The sequence below is a fragment of the Diabrotica virgifera genome, chromosome 2 (assembly GCF_917563875.1).
Source record: "Diabrotica virgifera virgifera chromosome 2, PGI_DIABVI_V3a".
NCBI classification, from domain to species: domain Eukaryota; kingdom Metazoa; phylum Arthropoda; class Insecta; order Coleoptera; family Chrysomelidae; genus Diabrotica; species Diabrotica virgifera.
In genome coordinates, this window is record NC_065444.1 from 45,149,851 (window position 1) to 45,172,664 (window position 22,814).

Consider the following 22,814-nt stretch of genomic DNA (forward strand, 5'->3'; position numbering starts at 1 on the left):
AATCCACATTTCCAATGCTTTAATTCTGTTCATAATCGATACTTTTAGCGTCCACACTTCTGCACTATACAAAAGTACGGACCAAACATAGCACTTGACCATTCTTTGTCTTAGTTTTAAACTGAGATGATTATTGCAAAGAAATGACTTTATTTTCGTAAAAGTGGTTTTAGTCATTGCTATTCTACGTTTTATTTCTATGTCTGGATCTAGTTGGTCCGTTATCACAGTTCCCAGATATGTCATTTTGTGAACTTTCTCAACTTGGACTCCGTTTAATTGAAGCTTTGGATCGGGATGTGGGTCACGACTAAGCACTAAAAATTTGGTTTTGTTTGAGTTTATTTTAATGCCCATTTCCTCTCCTACCTCGTGAATACGATCAAGCAGAATTTGGAGACCTTCAATATTATCTGACAGAATTACTGTATCGTCTGCATATCTTATCACATTAAGTAGTTCTCCGTTGATTTTTATTCCATATGGCTGTCTCTCAAGTGCCTTTTTAAATAACTGGTCCGAGTAAACATTAAAAAATGTTGGTGACAAAATGCAATCTTGTCTGACGCCTCGTTGTATGGAGATTTCATCGGTATAGTTATCTCCAATTTTGACCGTAGCAGTTTGATTCCAGTACAAATTTTTAATGACATGAATATCTTTGTCATCTATTCCGATATTTTTCAGTATTTGCATTAATTTTACATGCTGTACTTTATCGAATGCCTTTTCGAAGTCCATGAAACATGCAAATACATATTTTCTTTGATCACGGCATTTTTGTAATAGGATGTATAGCATTACGCTATAATTACTATTTCTGCTAATTTTATTATCTTATTTCTTTTATTATTTTTTCTCAAAAACGAAACAACGTTAGTCATTCGAAATGCACATTCAAATATAAAACATGTCTTTACTCTGTCACCATCTGTTTTCTCACCCACATAAATTAGTTACCATATCAGACGCTTGTGTCAACAACTCACTATGCATCCGAGTGTTTTTCGTTGTAACTGCGAAAGTATACACCAGACCTAATAAATGATTTATCGTTCAATCATCTGGTCAACGGGAAGAAAGATAACAAACAGTAATCGTTGTGGTTTTTCTTCAGTCACAGCTCGACAGGCATACGTATCGGGTCACACCCCTTGACCGTCGCTAACATCGACCCTTCCTTCCGAGTGTCTTAAGCGAAACACATTTTTGTTACAACAATAAATAAAATATTTATCGTTCTTTTTATTATATCCATTTTTAATTAAATTCCGGCAACTCACCCACCGGAATAGATGTTAAGCGCAAAAAGTGCCTCCCTGGTACCCATAGCATTTCTAAAACCAAATTGGGTGTCTTCGAGATCTTCGCATTTGCGTCTAATTCTGTTGTGAAGTATTCTTAGGAAAATCTCAAGAGTGTGGCTCATTAGGCTAATTAATCGATATTCTGAGCATTTTCTCGCATTGTGTTTTTTAGGTATTGCGACAAAGATGGATTTGAGCCAATCTGTGGGAATCACTCCGGTGTTATACAGGGTGTCCAGAAACTCTACCGACAAACGAAGACAGGAGATTCCTGAGATCATTTTAAGACAATTTAACCCAATTCACCTAGTCCGAAAATGCTTCCTAAGGGAGCTAGAACTCTTTGAAGATGGCGTCATGTAATTAGTTTTTCTTAAGTACCTCCAGAATGCTTTTATTTGGAAAAACGAAAATTGGTATGCGTATTTACTTTCCAGAAATGAATCGATTCTATCCATTGCGAATTTGTAGTAGCGGTCATAGGTGTCCGTTTTGGGTGGGGCAACGGTTATTTTATCGCATACCTTTTTCGTCTTCAACTTTTAAGCATTTGTGATACTGGATTATTAAATTTTGAGGTATTCTAGTATTGAAAGGTACTCTTACTTTAAGTCGGTAGGACACACCGTTTTCTAGAAAAATCGATTTGAAAGTTTTTAGTTTTGGGAATTTGAAAAAAAAAATTGAAAAAAATTTAAAAAAAATTTAAAAAAACGATGTATTTTACCAACTTAAAGCAAGAGTAACTTTTAGTACTCGAATATCTCATAATTGAATAATCTAGTGTCAAAAAAAACTTAAAAATTAAGGACAATAAAGTTATTCTATAAAATAACTGTTGGCCTACCCAAATCGGACTCCTATGACCGGTACTAGAAATTCGCCATTAATGAAATCGATTATTCTCTGGAATATAAATAAATGTACCAGTTTTCATCTTTCTAAATAGTTTTTTTTTAATAGTTTTTTTTTAATATTTTTTTTTTAAATTCAAAGAGCGAAAAATTTTTAAATCGATTTTTCTAGAAAACGGTGTATCCTATCGACTTAAAGTAAGAGTACCTTTTAGTACTAGAATAGCTCACAATTTAATAATTCAGAGTCAAAAATGTTTAAAAATTAAAGACAAAAAGTTAGGCGATAAAATAACCGTTGCCCTACCCAAAACGGACGCCTATGACCGGTACTAGAAATTCGCAATAGATGGAATCGATTCATTTCTGGAAAGTAAATAAGCATACCAATTTTCGTTTTTCTAAATCGAAGCATTCTGGAGGTATTTAAGAAAAACTAATTCCAAGACGCCATCTTCAAAGAGCTCTAGCTCCCTTGGAAAGCATTTTCGGACTAGGTGAATTGAGTTAAATTGTCTTAAAATTATCTGAGGAATCTCCTGTCTTCGTTTGTCGGTAGAGTTTCTGGACACCCTGTATATTGAATTAAAAAGTCTTACTACTACTTTTATGTTATCATCCTCTATTAGTTTCAGCAACTCAGTTGGTGTATCATCTGGACCACAAGCTTTTCTAATTTTAGCACTATTTATAGCGTGTTCTACTTCGCATTTCATAATTTCTGGGCCATCAGTACAGTTTTGGTAGAATTCGGTAATATTATTCCTATCATCTTCAAACAACTCTTGTATATACACTTGCCATTCTTTCTTATTTCGTGCTCATTTACAATAATTTTGTTATTATTGCCAACGAGCACAGAGGGAACTCGTTTTTTAAATATGTTACTTATTTCTTTGAGTTTTTTGTGCACATTAAATAAGTCGTGTCTAGTCTAGATATCACATCCTCCATTTCGTCGCACCTTTCTCTCATCCATTTTTCTTTGGCTAATTTGATCTCCTTTTTTATTCTTCTCTGCAGGTGTCTATATTCTGTTTCATTAGATTTGATCAGTCGTCGTTGTTCCATCAATTTCAAGATGTCGTCTGTCATCCATTTATTTTTCTTGATTAAGTTTTTTCTATAATCATTGTTTGTGGAGATTTCGTTAACTTGATTTTTAAATTCACTCCATATTTCTTCTGGACCTTCTAGTTGTTCTCCGATGTTTTTTATTCTATTGTTAAATTCTTTTTTAATGTTATGTTTTATGTTTATATCGTCAAAGTTAAGTACATTGGTTTTTGGTTTTTGTCGCTGAATTCGTTTTAACCTTAGTTTAATATCTGCTACAAGTGGTTGATGATCAGATCCAATATCTGCCCCAGGAAATGTAGTGAATTTTTTGACGGCATTTCGGAAACGAACACACTGATATTTATTTGGGTGTGATACATAGAACTTATTAGTTTCTAAGGTTATATTATGCAATTTGAAATTTATCTAAATTTTTCAATATATTTCTATTCTCTTTTATACAAGCGTTTTTGCTGCTTTTGCAACTTTGATAGGGGGCCCCTGTGGGGCTAGCTACGCCACTGCAGACCACACACTGTAAGGATTTTAACACATAGACGAAGCAACGAAGCACTAAAAAGCCCAAATCCTAGGAATCTTGTGCAGTAAGATAAATCGTCATGGAACTTTTTGCATTCGATTAGAGAGAGTGTCAGGCAACTTTGTGAACTAAATTCATCTAGGGCAAAAATTTTTGTGCATAAGAAAATGCATTTTAAAAGTGCATCTCGAAGAGGTGAAAATGAAAAATTTAGAACTTGGGAAATATTGACGTAAATAAGTTTAATTTTTATACTCGGGGGTTTTGGGGATCGCTGAGCACGAATTTCATATCGGCGATGGTCTCCAAAGTATCTGGTGCCCACGGTGGAACTCGTCGCCTAGAGTTTTATGTTATAATCATTAAAAATCAGTCAATATCCATTAGTCGGGGGGTTTTTGGGGTCGCCTGCCACGAATTTAATGTTGGCGATGGCATCCAAGACACCTGATGCCAAGGGTGGAAGTCTTCGCCTAGAGTTTTTAGTTATAGTTATCCAAAATCAGCCAAAAACTATTACCCTGGGGGTTTTGGGGGTCGCTAAGTACGAATTTCATATCGACGTCGGTCTCCAATGTACCTGGTGCCCAGTGTGGAACTCGTCGCCTGGAGTTTTATGTTATAATAATTAAAAATCAGTTAATATCCATTACACGGAGGTTTTTGTTGTCGCTGACCAGGAATTTAATGTCGGCGATGGTCTCCAAGATACCTGGTGCCTAAAGTGGAACTCGTCGCCATGAGTTTTTAGTTATAATCATTCAAAATTAGTTAAAAACTATTACCCTGGTGGTTTTGAGGGTCCCTGAGTACGAATTTCATGTCGGCGATGGTGCCCAATGTACCTGGTGCCAAGGGTTGGAACTCGTTGCCTAGCGTTTTATGTTATAACCATTCAAAATCAGTCAATCATCATTACTCGGGGTGTTTTTGGGGTCGCTAAGCACAATTTAATGTTGGCGGTGGTCTCCAAGGTACCTGGTTCCCAGGGTGCAATTCGTCGCCTGGAGTTTTATGTCATAATTATTCAAAATCAGTGAAAAACCATTAATCTGGGGGTTTTGGGGGTACGAAGCTTAGTACGAATTTCATGTCGGCGATGGTCTCTAAGTTACCTGGTGCCCAGGGTGAAACTCATCGTCTGGAGTTTTATGTTGTAACCATTCAAAACCAGTCAATAACCATTACTCGGGGGGTTTTTGGGGTCTCTGAGTACGAATTTCATGTCGGCGATGGTCTCCAAAGTACCTGGTGTCTAGGGTGGAACTCGTCGCCTGCAGTTTTATGTTATATTTATTCAAAATCAGTCAATATCCATTACTTCGGTGTTTTGGGGGTCGCTAAATATATTTTTCATTAATAATTTTTCTTAAAACACTTTTATATTATATCCTAAAAAATTAGCTATTTAAAAATTAGTTTAAAATTTTGTCGCTTTTAAAGCAGTTGTCGTTAAATTTTGACACTAATGACATTTATGAAATTTTGACATAATTGGCATTTCAAAGGTAATTAAGTTATATCATCGATTTTTTGTGTTTTCTGCGGTATTATTTTAATTTTTAGATTTATAGTCTGCTTTTATATAGAAAAACAGTGGTTTTTAGAACTCTCTAGCGAAGTATTAGTATAATATAATGTTGATGGATTACCGTCGAAGGCCGATATGATCAACCAAAAAAGATGTATATGGTGATTTTTCTATTGACTTTCTTGGGTGTGAATCTGTCTTTTTATTTTACTGCTCCTGGTTTAAAAACAAAGCATAGTATATATGTGAATACCTCCAAGCTACACTTTTATGTAGTTCTGTTCTTTTAAAAAATTTTAATTAATTATAAAAAAACATCTAAAAAGTGATACCGTATTTAAAGCAAAGTAAGTTTTTAATGTTGGTGTTTTGAAAAAGTCATATATTTTATACTTATTAGTTTTGTTAATTACAGAATAAATAATAATATTATAATATCAAGCCATTTAAGATTGGTATTAAAGGAATTTTCATTATCTACAGTCTATAGCTGCGCTGTTTTATAATTTTGGTTTTCGAAATTGCGGAAGAGAGAAATTTGTGTAACTTAAAGTAAGTAAATATATTTTGTTATTTTATTTTACTTTTTTATTAATTTTTTCATTATATTATACAAATAAATTGATTATGAATACGTGAACTAACATTTAATTTAACACGTATTTTTTAGATTATTGTGTACCTACCTTGAAGACCATCGCCAACATGAAATTGGTGCCCAGCGATCCCTAAAACCTTCATAGTAATGGTTATTGACTGATTTTGTATGATTATACCATAAAACTCCAGGCGACGAGTTCCACCCTGGGCACCAGGTACCTTGGAGACCATCACCGTCATGAAATTCATGTTCAGCGACCCCCAAAACTCCCCGAGTAATGGTTTTAAATGATTTGTAATAATTATAACATAAAACTCCAGACGACGAGTTCCACTTTAAGCACCAGGTATCTTGGAGACCATCGAACATATGAAATTATTGTTCTGCGACGCTTAAAATCCTCAGAGTAATGGTTATTGACTGATTTTTAATGATTATAACATAAAACTCCAGCAACGAGTTCCACCCTGGGCACCAGGTACACAGGAGACCATCGCCGTCATGAAATTCGTGCTCAGCGACCCCCAAAACCTCCCGCGTAATGGTTTTAAATGATTTGGAATAATTATAACATAATACTCCAGACGACGAGCTCCACCCTGGGCACCAGGTATCTTGGAGACCATCGACCACATGAAACTCTTATTCAGCGACCCCCAAAACCCTCAGAGTAATGGTTATTGACTGATTTTGAATGATTATAACATAAAACTCCAGGCAGCGAATTCCACCCTGGGCACCAGGTATCTTGGAGACCATCGCCAACACTAAATTCGTGGGCGGCGACCCCAAGAACCCCCCGAATATTGGATATTGACTGATTTTTAATGATTATAACGTAAAGCTCTAGGCGACGAGTTCCACCGTGGGTACCAGGTACCTTGGAGACCATTGCTGATATAAAATTCGTGCTCAGCGATCCCCAAAACCCCCGATTATAAAAATTCAACTCATTTCCATCAATATTGCCCGAGTTCTAAATTTTTCATTTTCACCTCTTCGAGATGCACTTTTAAAATGCATTTTCTTATGCACAAAAATTTTTGCCCTAGATGAATTTAGTTCACAAAGTTGCCTGACACACTCTCTAATCGAATGCAAAAAGTTGCAAGACGATTCATCTTACTGCACAAAATTCCTAGGTTTAATGCTTCGTTGCTTCGCCTAACAGTATCTTGAAGATGTTGGTAATATAAAAATGGACTTGCTTGTCAAAAGTCCAGACCTTAATACAATTGAGCATATATAAAGTCTTCTCAAAAGGCATGCAAGATGTCTTATACCTGTTCCATCATATTTTAAGAGCTTCCAATGACGAGTATCATCCAGAACCGTGATGGCATCACGAATTATTGAGTGATACTTGACTTTTATTGACTGAATAATTCAATTATTTTTATAACTGTTACTGTAATGCTACATCTAAATTTTCAAAACATTTATATTTTCCCAAATTTCTCCTTATTTTCTACTTGTAACTAATGATAATGTTGGCTTACGTACAACAAGAGTAACTGACCCAATATACAATGAATTTAATTTGATATAAATAAGAAAAAAATAGTTTTTCATTCTATAAAAAACGAAGAAATAAGGAAAAGAACTAAGGTGACTGACTTCATCGAAAAGATAGTTAAAATAAATTGGGGATAAGCAGAACACATAACCAGAATGACAGATAAGCGATGGACAAAGAGGTCATTTTGGTCATCAAAGATGGGCTGACGATTTAAGAAGGCTAAATAAAAACTGGATGAGAGCGGAGCAGGATAGACGGGGTTGGAAACAGAAGGAAAATGCCTATGTTCAGCAGTGGACTTTTGAGCCTGGATGATGAAATAAGGAACAATAAAAAGGTATAAATACAAAAACAAAAAGAACAGTTTCCTAAATTTTGTGGATGGCCCGGTTTCTCTGACGCGCAGTGTATTATTACTCCAATGAAAAGGTTATTCACGTGTCCCTCTTTTGCATACAAAACATATGTAAATGTATTGTGTTAACGTTTGTTTACTTTATTACTATTTTTTGTGTAACCAACAGTTCCCTTGGGAGTTGCATGTATTTATGTATGTACGACTAACTTTTATAGGGTTAGTTATTAGAGTTTTTCGTAATGTTTGTTTTTAAATTAATTGTACAAAATATCTGGTAAATTTTTGCTGTGTACATTATTTATAATGTTATTTTAAAAACTTTAAATATGGTATTCGTCAAAATCAACAGTACCGAAAGTAAATATTGTATTTATTTTTACTTTGATTAATTTACATGATGTAAATATGTTAAGGTGTGCACATTTGCAGCTTGAACAAGCTTAATAACAATTTTGCAGTTTATCCACCATACATAATAGTAATTTACGTAACAAGTTCCGAAAGTGATATTTTACGAGGCGAGTAGAAAGTTTCCAGGGCGAGCCGTAGGCGAGTCCTGGAATCCTGCGAGTCTCGTAAAATCACTTTTGGATCGTGTTACGTACAATATTTTTTCTGCAGCCGTTTCGTATGTTAAAAAGAATATGTGGATAAACTTTACTTATGAACTTTTATTAGACACTTTAAAGTTGCTCTCGTGAATTCAACATTAGAAAAATGTACTTATAAATATTAATAACAGAATTATAACAATTATTTACATTGATATTTAGTTTCCCTAATCCCAGCTGGAACCATTTCGGCTTCACTTTCACTGCTGATTTCCATTTCTTGGAATTGAAAAACTAAAAACTGAGCGAAAGTTGATGGTATTGTCAAAGAATTACCTAGCTACCCAAAATCATCCTGAAAGTAAAGAAAGCGTCCCGAAAGTGAAAAAATTAGTCCCGAAAGTAGCTACTTTCGATATGAGTTGTGTAAAATGGTACTTTCGATTTAATAAATCATACCGAAAGTTTTATTTTCGGGGCGGCTGCAGAAAAAAATTGTTTGCTGCAGTTGTTAGAAACAAGTTATTATCGTTTGTCTTATTTCTTCAATATCTGCTGTAGAAACTTCTGACTTAAATACTGATTCCTTTCTTCTTCTTCAATTTCCGCTCCTATTAGATTGAAGAATTCCTAGAGATTGAAAATCATTCTGGAAATTATCATTTGTTGGATAGAAATCCATGGACTAGCAATTAATCTACCACCAGGTCCATTCCACATTCATTTTGGAATATAAAAGCAAGGGTGTAATACAGTCACCAGACTCCAGCACTAAATAACTAGATTTGTTATCATCAACTTTCTATCCAGCGACTCTACATCGACAAGAAAATGGCAAGTTAAATGTTTTATAATGACGTTTTTCTATAACATTAAGGCCTTCAGCCACCTTTTTACCTTTGAGCTTTTAGCCAAATTTTGTTTGGACCTTCAGTTACTTTCTTAGGCCTTCAGCCACCTTGTACAGCAATGGCTGCAACATAGAGATAAGTACCTATTTATAAAGTAAAATGTTTGTCTAATTTCTGTGTTATGCTTTGATCTCCCCTGTGATCTTTTTTGCGATCATCTTAGGAATTAGTCAAACTACCTTTGGCACGTGCTAGCAAGGGTATAGATCTCCATGATCTATTAAGATCCAATATATGGTAGGTTGGTAGGGGTACATTGACGGATTACAAGGTTTCTCTCCATGTGATTTTCTGACGCGCTCGAGTAACTGAAAAAATCCACACTTGGGCTCACCTACCATTAAAAATTATGTGACCAAAATTGTTAAAAGTTTTATTTGAATAAAAGAGCTAATTATGAGCTCTTCATAAATTTCTAATATTAAATTTTTCTTAAAACATTATCTTAATCATTATGACTTAAAACTCGTCAGATCATACTTCTCTTCACCAAACTGCTTTGTGTTTAATTGGGTTTATTAAAGCGTATTGCTGTTTGATATATTAGTCTTACTTCAATTCAATTTCGTAGTTTAGAACGCTTACTTTTATCAAATAGATATAATTTTCAGGTATATTTAACTCACTGGCGAAGCGTCCATGTAACCATTGTTACCATTGGTAACAGTTAAAATTTGTAAATAAATATTTTATGACTACTATGAAATAATTCCATTTATATTTTTTAAAAATAGAAATATTTGTTAATAGTATCTACCTAATTCAGTAAAATAGCCAACTAGACGCACGAAAATATCAGCGAGTTGTTGTAAAATCGGTTACACGTTATAATACGCCCTTACCGTGCGCCGCGCCGTTACCACTACTGTGAGTGGCAACGACGGTAAGATCTTTGTATCGGTCAGGATTGGATCGTCTCTGAAAATTTTGCGGGCACGATGGCTCTGAAGCCGCTGTGGATTAGTATTCGTGTTACCAAATTTTAATTTGGTGACGCTAGATAGGATCAGTGTCTATCGGGACAGAAAATACCGACCGTAAGAATATCAGATATGCAATTAATAAATGCAATTTTAATTGTTATTATAATCATAGGTAATAATTTTAATTCCATTTATGAAGTCTGTTATTCTTAGGGCCGGTATTTTCTCGATTAAACTCCGGTTAGTTAACCGTACCGGCCCTTTGGATTCGATTATTGCATAATATGCATTATTAATTATTGTTTATAGTTTATAACTTGTAACTGTACTTGCTTATTATACAGATAACATATCTATACCTTTTTATCCTACATAAATCATATTAATCGATTTTAATTACTTGTCGAAATATATTAATTAACAACAACATTATTATATGACATATATTGGTAATATTGATTATACAGTGTATAATCAATAAAATAAAAATTATTTAATATTTTAGGTAAAAATGACAAATGAAATGTACTGATTAGTAACTAATTATGACAATTTGGATTTTTTAATAAAGTATAAAGGTGATATAATACATATTTTACCTAAAAACAACAAATATGTTTTTAGTTTGTAGATTACTTTATATAATTTCTTAAATTTTAATTTTTTTAATTTTATTTCTGTATTTCATCTATTTTTATAACAGACTGGATCGCGCGTACCAAAAAAAAGTTGATTAACACTTTAGAAAATCACGGGTCGCCACTGGTTTAAATATTTAACAATGAAGTAGTAGACTTTTTCGAGAAATGAGTATCTCATATAGATGATAAGCGTAAGTAATAAAGTTAAATATATAAAAATTACTTATTATATGGTAAAACATTCCGGTTCCTATGTACACCTTTAATCGCCAGTTTATATAATCTAATAACGATAGCTCATCTCACATAGAATAAATAGACTATTTTTCTGATATAATCGAGAGAGCCTTCCGAGAGATTTTAACAGAAATAACTTTTTTGTTCAACATTATATTCCATAAGTTTAAAAATTCTTATATCTAGAATTAGTTCTCTACTTACATACACCGCATTTGTCGATGTGATTGGTGACTGGCAAATCGGGCTTGCAAAGACATTTGTGGGTTATATCGTCGCAGACAGCTCCATCAAACGCGCATTGCTTTGTGTCTCTACATTTGTCTCCAAATTTCTGATTATAGTCGTCTGTAACAAAAAAGTGTATAAATAAAAATATCTTTTACCTAAAAAATATATATGGACTGATATAAGTTTTTTTTTTATTTACAAAATTGCATCAACCACTAAGGGTCATTAGCATGGTACAATAATTACATAAATGGCTAAAATGTTACATTAAATTTTGTGAACGAGTCTTGCATTTCTTAAAAAGTTTATAGTTCTGTCGTTATTTAACCCGTTTAGGCACTCATTGGATGTAGTCGGTAATCCAACTTGATGTCGCTCTAGTGTGTATAAAGGGCAGTCTACTAGCACATGGTTCACTGTGGTTACACTATCACAACTGTAGCAAATGGGAACTTGTTCGCCACTTAGAAGGTAATCGTGTGTCAACTTCGTGTGGCCTATACGCAACCTAGAGATGCATACTTGGTCTTGTCGCTTTTGTGGGAGATTGTATACAGCTACCTCTTCTTTAATGTTCTTCATAGATGTCTCTGAATTGCTCCAGTGAAGTTGCCAATTCTCACTTATTTTGTTTTTAAAATGTTGCTTCAGGTCGCTATGAACGCATTTAGTGACTAATGTTGATTGTGGATTTTCTGTCGCCTCCCTTGCTAACTGATCAGCTTTTTCATTTCCAGTTATACCACAGTGTGACGGAACCCAAAGAAATTTAACAAATCGATCGTTTTCTTGACATCTCATTAGTTCTGACTTTATAAGCAATAATATGGGATGTTTTGCGTATAACTGTTTCATAGAGCTGAGTGCACTTAAAGAGTCGGTTATTATCAAAGAATTTTTTATGTTTTTATTGTTTACAAATGTTATTGCTTGCAAAATAGCAAGAAGTTCTGCTGAAAATACGGTTGATCTAAGGGACAGTGAGAAGGAGAAGTCTTGGTGTAAAGTTGTAAAAGAAGCCCCTACCCCATTGTCAGATTTAGACGCATCTGTAAAAATGTGGAAGTTCTTAGCAGAGTTTAATTTCTCTGCTGCTTTCTTTTTAATTATACTATGTGGTGTGTCATATTTGTCGTGGATAGTAAGACTTGTATCACAAATAGGCAGCTGTATTCTCCAAGGAGGTTGATGTTTAAGGTTAGTTACATTGTATGTCTCAGGAAAATGTATGTTTAAGCTATTTTGTAATCTCTGTATCCGGATATAAAACGGCGGACTTAATCTTTGTGAGGTGTTAAATGTCGATGTGAATCTGTCGGCAAACGTGTTTTTAAATGTCGGTATATGTGGATTAGCCGACAATTTAGCTGCATATACAAGGCTGAGGAAGTTTCTTCTTAGTTGGAGGGAAGGTTCACCTGATTCACAGTATAAACTTTCAATCGGGCTAGTATGATGAGCTCCCAGCGCTATTCTTATCGCTGTATTATGTACAGGATCTAGTAATTTAAGTATTGGTGCTTTGGCTGAATTGTAAGCAACTGCGCCATAATCTAGTTTAGAACGAATAAGCGTTGTGTAGACAGTTATGAGTGTTTGGAAATCGGCTCCCCATTGTTTGTGAGATATGCTTTTTAATAAACTTAGGCCATTTTGAGTTGTTTGTCGAAGATGAAAGATATGATCTTTCCAGGTTAACCTATGATCTAATTTCATTCCTAAAAAGGTAGTTGATTCAACATAAGCAATAGGCAACGAGTTTAAGGTGAGATTAGGTGGTAATATGATGTTTTTTGGGTTCTTGCTAAAGAAAATTGCTTTTGTTTTGTTTGGACAAAACTGTAGACCACATCTCTCTGACCAATTTTCTAGTTGATTGATAGAGGCTTGTATATATCTGGTAAGTGTTAAAACATTTTTCCCTCTAGAAAATATGACAAGATCATCAGCATATAAGCGTGCTTTTACTAATGAACTAAAGGATTTAGAGATATCATTAATCGCAATAAGGAACAGTATTACGCTTAGTGTAGAACCTTGTGGGATACCGTTAGTTTGCGTTGTTGGCTCTGAAAAAACATTATCTACACGAACTCTAAACTGACGAAATTTTAGAAAATTTTTTATAAATTTGAGGATGTTACCTTACTGATATAAGTTTGTTTAATGCAATTTAGAATTTTTGTTAAAAATAACTAACAATTTTACTTTAAGATAGCTTTATTGGATGATTACATGAAATCAGCTTAAACTTAAGAAAATCCATCAGATAAATCATTGCTTTGCATGTAATTTGTCTTTGAAAAGACAATCACATACATAGTGAAGGAAACAGAAGTTAAACCTCGCAAAATGGACACAAGTCCGGTTTTATTTTTTTTTTCTGGTATATCAAGGGGTGCTTATTAGGAGACTAAGTTTTTCTTACAAAATTTCGCCCCCGAACCTCCCTTTTCATCCCTTTAAAGGGGGTAATTTGTGGTTTTTGTGAAACGTAGCCCTTACTGTACGTTTTGCAAAAAAATTACTTAATAGAAAAATGAAGAGGACTATATTTCTTACTATTTATTTCCCGACAGCATATGTCTATCACCCACGTTTAGCGGGGGTGGCGCCCCAAATTTGACAAATTTTTAAAAAAGATGATTTTTTAAAAAAATATTTTTCCCTAACTTCAATGAAAATTAAGAAGACACCCTGCGGCAGTTAATCACAAATAAGTCGCTGATTTTTTGGTATAGGTTTCATTTAAGGGCAATTGAAAATTTTTTAATTACAGGGTGTTACATTTTAAAAACCCCTTTTTATACCATCTGAACCGCCTATGTAGAGTAAAAAAACTTTCAGCGATTATCCATGTACTAGTGGTATTTTTGTATAATTCACCCCAATATTTTCCCCGGAACAACCAAAAAAAATGAGAATTAATAAAGAAAATAATCAAAAATTGATTTTGGGCCACCACTGTGGCTTTAGGGTACAGAGAAAATAAAATATGCATGGATCATATTGTGTAGCAGATAGTCTGTTCTTTTATTTTCCATAAGTACGTTATCTATAAAATGAATAGGTGACCAAAAAAAAACAAAAACTGAAGCCCGCCAAAGCATTTCTTTTACGGCGCCACTGTGCCGTAACGGTTGCTTTTATACGAAAAAAAATTCATAGGACCTTATTTGTAGAGAAAATAGTGGTCTTTATTGCTGTATAAGTTTTGTTTTAAAAAAATGCATAAGTAATGAGAAAATCGTCAAAACATGCATTCCAAGGAATAGGGGTAGTTTCTGCAGTTTATTTTCAAGGATAGGGGTAGTTTCCGCAGGGATGTTACAATACACATATATATTTATGAAAAACCCTATTGATGGAGCATATGTCCATATGGGTCAAATAGCAAAAAAAATTAACCCCCCCTTCATTTATTTTTTTGCGACAGGGGTTGCATTAAGAAATCGCTTTTGGTGTCCATGCATGGGTAATAAGAACGTGCACAAAATGATATATGAAGCATTTTAATAAAGGGCATGGTGTGTGAATGATTCCAAGAAAATCACTTTCTTTATTAATTCTCCTTTTTTTTGGGGTGGTTCCGGAAAAAAATGGTGGATTATAGAAATTTGTAAATAACACCAGTACATGGATAATCGCTGAAAGTTTTTTTACTCTAGCATATGCGGTTCAGATGGTATATAAAGGGGTTTTTTAAAATGTAACACCCTGTAATTAAAAATGGGCAACTACTCTTAAATGAACCCTATACGAAAAAATTAGCCACTTATTTGTGATTAATCTTCCCAGAGATTCTTCTTTATTTTCGTTACAGTTAGGGAAAAATAAACTTTTTAAAAACATCTTTTTTAAAAACTTGTCAACTTGGGGCGCCACCCCCGCTAAACGGTGGGTAATAGACATATTATGCTGTTGGGAAATAAATAGTAGGAAACATAGTCCTCTTGTTTTTATTATTAAGTAAATTTTTTGCAAAACGTACAGCAAGGGCTACGTTTCGCAAAAACCACAAATTACCCGCTTTAAAGGGATGAAAAAGGGAGTTCTGGGGCGAAATTTTTTTGAGAAAAAGTTTTTCTTATAATAAGCACCCTTTAATATACCAGAAAAAAATAAAACCAAACTTGTGTCTATTTTACGAGGTTTAACCTCTGTTTCCTACACTAACAATGAGGACAGTAAAATTCTCCTGTTAGTGCTAGGTTGTTCAAATGAAATGGTACGAAACGTCGTAACAACGTAATTGCGAACATATTTGTCTATGCCGCCATGGGATAACTTAGTGAGACATCCAGGGATGCAAATGTAGCCTTCGGCTTTAATCTGGGTACGCCCGGACGCCCGTATATGCAGGAGAGTAGAGGCTCCTATAAGAGCGCCCTCCAATTGACGCGGCACTTCATGTGAGGAGATCATGGCGTTCACATTACAAAATTCGACAATAGGGAACTTGTCAATTTTTTTTATTTATTTTTATTTATTATACTTGTCTACATATAGAAACAACACATACCAAATATCAACCCTTAAATCGCAATATTTAATTTACAATGAACATTTAAAGTTGTGATCGCCAGCTATCCAACACGAAAAGCGCATCACGCTATGTGACGTCACGCTGCTCTTTCCAGGATAAGAGAACAAAGAACTGACAACACTGAAAGATTGTTTGTATTTAAAGTTGACAGTTCGTTGATTTAAAAACATTGTGTTTTGAGGGTTAGATTTTGTTCGTGTATAATTTCTTTTTATCTGTGCTTTAATAATATTGATAATAATATTGCTTCTGGATGGAACCAAATCTGGATGGAAGCAACACAAAAACAATATTACAAATATTGTATACTTTCCATGTTTTCCAGTACCACTTATAAAACTCCCTGAATACTATTTATTCGTGTAAATTAATTATCAAAAACGTTGTTCACAGAAGACATGTGAGGATCATTTTAATGTGAGTATAAAAATCAGACTCTATTTTCATCTACATATCAGTTCAGAAAGTACTTACTTTATGTTCGCTTCTTTGCTACACAATGCAATAATAATAAATATAATGCAATTATATAATACCTAATATAATATATTATATTAATGCAATATACAAAATAATAGGTATTTACTACAGTATTACAAAGAAACTTATGTTTTTAATACTAATTATTCTTTTCAATTCTTTACGATTTTATGATTCCTTATGATTTTATCACATATTGTACCGTTGCAGCGTTGCAATACTTATCGCTTTCGCCCGTTTATAGGGACGATCAACAAACTGTCTGACGTCACAACCGATTCCGCCCGTTGAAAGAATAATTGAAATTCTGCAGTTTTTAGTTGCTTATATTTATTTCATAATAATAAAATATGAGTTTTTTTGTAAGCTGGGGTTTTTTTAAAAGCATTAAATAACGTTTATCAGTAATATTTTTAATATAATTTTTATGCAAGTTCCCTATTGAGGAGAAGAGAGGCGTTATCAGGTTTCTGACGGTGGAAATTGTTAAAGCGGTCGCTATTCATCGCTGGATGGTGACCGTATATAGGGAAGACTGTCTGTCCGAGCAGTGAGAAAATGGAGTGTTCGTTTTCGTGCAGGCCGTGAGAGCTTGGTTGATGAACCGAGACCTGACCAGGCAAACACTGTTATCACGGCCGATGTCATCGACAAGGAGTGCAGCCTAAAAAGTTATAGTGAGAAGTGCTCGGCGTGTCACAATGCGAATATTGGTAGTGACGGTGGATGTCAGCGTTGTACCAGTGTGGACAATTGTGTATGGCAGGTTGCGTTACCGGAAGGTGTGTGGTTCTGACTTAATGAAGACCCCGCTTTCCTGGAGTGGATCGTCACTGGCTATGAGAGCTTTCGAGCCTGAGACAAAGCAGGACAGCATGCAGTGGAAGCGTGCGTCGTCACCTCCTACTAAAAAGCAGGCAAGGTGTTACTCACCGTCTTTTTCGACGTCCAAGGTCCGCTACTTATTTAATTCCTCGAGCACAGAAGGGCCATTCACTCCGATGTGTACAGTGAGACACTCCGAAGCCTACGCAGGTCCATCAAGAACAAAAGACCGGGGTTGCTCACGAAGGGTTGGGTTTTGCACCACGATAACGCGTCTCCACACGTTTCAAGGATCATACAAGCGAAAATTGCCAATTTTAAATGGGAGCAACTTGACAATGCACCTTACAACCCGGATATCTTCCCCTGCAATTTCCCAGCAGTTTTCCCATATGTTTCTCTGCAGTTTGGTCCCATGAAAAAACATCTCAGAGGGAAGCGCTTCGACTCGGACGACGAACTGAAGGACGCTGTGAGGAACTAGGTCTCGTCAAGGATACAGAAATTCCCATTAATCAAAGAGATCGTAGTATTCAGGCCAATGGTCTTCTTGTTCTTCTTCTTCTTGTAATAGGACTATGTCTTGGTTCTTCTGTTACAGTCTCTGCTGTGATCCGGAGCTCCAGTTCTCGTACCATCGTTTTTTGGGTCTTCCTATCGGCCGCTTGGTGTTGGGCTTCTGTGTCTTCGCCCATTGCGCCATACGTTCAGGATCCATCCGATCTAGGTGGTATCTTTACATAAGTGGTCGTGCTCTTGTCTATCTCACTACGTCTTGAACGTCTAGCTCTCTCAATGTGTCTTCGTTTCGTATTCTATCTCTTAGTGTAATACCTCTTATGGATCTTAGGGTTTTCATCTCTGTTATTCTCATTATTTGTTTGGTCGTAGTTGTCTCGGCCATTGTCTCAGCTGCGTATGTCATTACGGGTCTAACAATGCAGACTTTGCTTTCGGTTCTCATATATTTATTCCGTCAGATTATATCCCTCAGGAAACCAGATATTCTCGCTGCTTTCGTTGCCTGCTGTTTTGTTTCTTGCCACAGATGCCTGTCGCTAGATATTTCCACACCCAAGTATCTACAATCCATTACATGTTCGATTATATTGTCGTCCACTACTGGAGAAGACACAAGTGCAAGAATGGTCTATGTGGCATTTGCAAGTTATTGAGAAAAATTAAGTTAAAGTTTTTATACTAGAACTTTTTTACTATAAGATCTAAATATACTAAATTTATAGGATAGGTAGTCCTAAAACGAATTTTATTACCACTATTAAAAAAACTTAATTAAAAAAATATTTATTATATATTTTTTATATATAAAAAGTGTACATAGATCCTTTATGCACTTACATTTTAAAATTTACTGTGTACATAGATTCTTTACACTCTAGTAACTCAAAAAATATTATCTTTAAAACGTGTTTGGCTTTCTTGAAAGATTTCTAGGTTCGAACAACTTACTTTTAACATAAAAAACATGTTTTGAAAAATGTATCACGACGTAGACCCTTCATGCACTTATGTCTTCAATTTACATCTAATTGGGTAATTGGATATTACCATCCATTGGATTTTCTCTGTGGATAGTTTCAGGTTATATTTTTTGGCGGTTATTTTAAATTTTTGTAATAGGCGTAGTAAGTCATCTTCGTTTTCGGCTATTACCTAAGATTACATCGTCTGCGTAGCAAAGTATTCTCAATGGTTCGGTTAATCTATTTTGTATCCCTGATTAAATTTTTTAACACTACCTGTAACTTCATCCATTATTAAATTAAGTAGGCATGGACTGAGGCTGTCCCCTTGTCTAATGCCGACATTCATTTGGATTTCTTCCGTGAGCCCGTGTGTGGTTTTTATTCGTGTTTTGTTGGATCTCTTGAGCTCTTTGATTATGTTTCTATACCTCTGATCAATGTTTTTCTTTCCAAGGCTAATGAGCACGTCCTTCAATCGTACTTTGTCGAATGCCTGTTTCAGATCTACAAAGCATATGAACATGGGCTTGTCTAATTCTATTGATTTCTCAACTATATTGTCGCATGATGAAAATAGCGTCTATTGTAGATCTGTTGGGCGGAAACCCTGTTGTTCTTCCGATACACCGACCTTCTTGTATAATTTTTGCGATAGAATTTTTGTCGATAGTTTTGATGTAGAATTGAGTAGTGTAATTCCTCGGTAGTTCGTCGGATCTGTCTTTCTTTCTTGTAGATGGGTATTGTTAGACTCTCTCTCTCCATTCCTCTGGTACTGTCATGTTGTTTACAATTTCGGCCAAAGGCGAATACTTTAAATAAATATTTCAGTTATACCCACAAAGTCGTTTCGTACCTTTTCATTTGAATAACCTACGTATGAAACAGTTTTTCTCCAGAGCAGAGTACCTATAAATTTTTATAAAAGAAACCAAAGGTAATTAAATTAAAATTAATAAATTATACTTACTACGGCAGAAATATACGAGCGGCAACAAACTGTTGCTTCTCATTTCGTTGGTATCACATATTTCGGGAATTAACTTTGTAAATTATACAATGGATGCTGTATGACAAGTTGTTCATGAATACAAATAGGATTTACCTGGGGCTAGGATGCGTTAAGTTTCCTCGGAGGACAATTCCATGTACAAACACGGCAAAAGAGAAAAGCCGACATGGGGGTTTTATAAAACAACATCGCAGAGGTAGTGTATATTTGTTTTTAGGAACTATTGTTTACGTAGATAAAAGGTAACAATAGAGTTTTGGGATGAAATAAACAATTAGGAGGGGCGCTTTGGAAAAGTTAACAGTGTTAAGGCACTAGGTGTATATTTGCCCTCAATTTCTATAATACATACTTTAAAGCGATTTTTTTCTTTTCTCAACACAACTTGTAAAGTACATTCAAAATATCAAAAAGCCGGTATGTATCAATCTGCACAACCGATGTGGGCTAGTTTAAAGATGTATAAGTACTTGCATGCAGGGGCGATTTCTCCAATGGTTCACTTGTGCAGTGAACACCCCTTAAAAGTTCATTAAAATACAATGTTTTTTAATATCATAAATATTTTAATATTATTAAAATATTTTTTTAAATCTCATAGAATCATTAAAATTTAAAAATCCACAAGGAAGAACTTCCTGTAGTTAACTGTATACCATTAATTACAAGTGAAATTTAATAAAAAATTTTCTTCTTGGTAAAAGGTATATTAGTTTAAAAAGCCCTAAAGGGCTACAAACATATACACAAAACGTTTTCGCTCTGTAGCAAGAGCATCATCAGTGTTACCTAAAATAAGTATAACCATGTTAATTAAAGCAAAATGTTAAAGTTAAAATGATGACCAAGGTAAAAAGCAAAGTTTGGTTATACTTACAAGAACATGGTGAGCCAACCAAAAAAATGCAAAGGTCAAAACCTTTAAAAAAACAGACAAAAGTCTTATATAAATGAACACATCGAAAAATTCAAAGGATGTATAAAATTCCTAAGGATACGGCCCTAGGGCAACATATGACTCCCACACGTGGTAAGTGGGTCAAAAGGTAACTAGGTCATTATGTTATAAGAGGTGGTAGGCAACTAAGAGATGAGACTTCAAAAGCGAATCTCTCTGATGTCAGGACGACAATTGTCAATGATTGAAGTTTTATGAAATGTTGGTTACGCAGCTACTAAAATTAAAGTTATTTATTGTACAAGCAATGATAACAGCTAACATCAGTGTGTTGGAATTATAAAATTAAACCTGGTCTTCGTTTAGTGTCCAATCATAACCATTTCATTTACTCAACTCATTCATCCAACAATACATACAATTATTCAATTAAATTTCTCACATCAAGTTTTTCTATCAGCCCACCTTCTACTCACATCATCAGGTTTGTTTGGTTGTTTGGTCTCCTGAGTTCCCAGTCTCTCAATAATTATTATCATTAATTGTCATAATTGTGATATCAAAAAAATGTTTTTATCCACAACTTCATTTATCTATCCACCGTTCTTTTATTCTGTTTTACCTTTTAATTTAATTAAATAAACGCATTTTTAAAAAAATTTTCCCCATTTGCTCAATAATTTTACTCAACACTTAACTTCATCTGACCTCACTCAATACATAGCTTAGATACTTTTATCCAATTTTATTAATTTTTCTTTGCCCTAGATGTTATTTTAAATAAAAATTGCTTGTACAATAAATAACTTTAATTTTAGTAGCTGCGTAACCAATATTTAATAAAACTTCAATCATTGACTATTGTCGTCCTGACATCAGACAGATTCGCTTTTGAAGTATCATCTCTTAGTTGCCTACCACCTCTTATAACATAATGACCTAGTTACCTTTTGACCCACTTACCACGTGTGGGAGTCATATGTTGCCCTAGGGCCGTATCCTTAGGAATTTTATACATCCTTTGGATTTTTCGATGTGTTCATTTATATAAGAATTTCGTCTGTTTTTTGAAAGGCTTTGACCTTTGTATTTTTTTGGTTGGCTCACCATGTTCTTGTAAGTAAAACCAAACTTTGCTTTTTACCTTGGTCATCATTTTAACTTTAACATTTTGCTTTAATTAACATGGTTATACTTATTTTAGGTAACACTGATGATGCTCTTGTTACAGAGCGAAAACGTTTTGTGTATATGCTTGTAGCCCTTTAGGGCTTTTTAAACTAATATACCTTTTACCAAGAAGAAAATTTTTTATTAAATTTTACATTAAAATTTAACTTTATTTATTAATCATATTTACTTGCTCTACGCCGCTGGATGCACGTGGCAAAGTACAGATACTAAGCTCTGGTGCAGAATTCAAATTGAACCAGCCAGTACTCACTTACCCCTGTGTTAGAAAGAGAAATCTTAAAATCGGTGAAAAAGCATTTCGCCTATCTAAAACCGTGAGGATTTGTGCAGTGCACACAGAGACTAGTGCAGCGTTTCGGTTCACAGTTTGGAATTTTATGTTGAGGGATTTAGTTAAATAGGGTTAAATCTTAAATACAATATTAATAGTTTTATGATGGAGCCTTATTCAGTGGTATTTATAAAAGAAAATGCAAATAGTTTTGAAAATCGACTTCTTATAAAAACGAATGGTCGACTTCGGCCGGAGATAGGTACAAAAATGTGCTATACAAAGCAAAAAGTTTAACTTGTTGCTTTAATTTTGAACAGTATAAAAAAACTGCGTGGTTGTGCGGATGTGATAAACTACATTCTTCGTTTTGTTTTCCGTGTTTAGTATTTTCAAAAAATGAAACTATTTTTTCAAAGTGCACAAAAATGGGCGTTCGGGATTTATCTCATTTATCAACAAAAATTAAAAAACACGGATCCTCCCAAATTCATTTAAAAAATGAATTGCAACTCTCAGAATATTGATGTTCGCCAATTAATAGATTCTGGGTACAGGAAAAAAACGCGCCTTGCATTTTACCTCAATGGTGGCGTGGAAATGAATGCATTATTTAATCGAAATTAGTTACAGATTTTATGTATACCCACCATACATAAATAATAAAAAATGATTAATATTCCACATTTAAACAGGCGAAGCACTCACTATTGATAATTTTTTAACGAACGCCCATGCAATAAGTGAATATATAATTTGGTGAGAACCAGGAAAGTATAATAGTTTCACTAATCTGCTTAGGTCCCGCTGGGTTTTTTCCCCAAAAATTTTTCGCCT

At 34.4% G+C, this 22,814-nt stretch overlaps 1 protein-coding gene across 2 annotated transcripts in view; it reads right to left on the reverse strand.

Moving 5' to 3' along the window:
* Positions 1-22,814, reverse strand: part of LOC114339579 (uncharacterized) — a 597,550-nt gene that overhangs the window by 252,270 nt on the left and 322,466 nt on the right. For both annotated transcript variants that reach the window (XM_050642560.1, XM_050642559.1), the window contains exon 2: positions 11,238-11,381. In XM_050642560.1, coding sequence (XP_050498517.1) covers positions 11,238-11,381 — 144 coding nt within the window. The remainder of the gene's footprint in view (positions 1-11,237; positions 11,382-22,814) is intronic.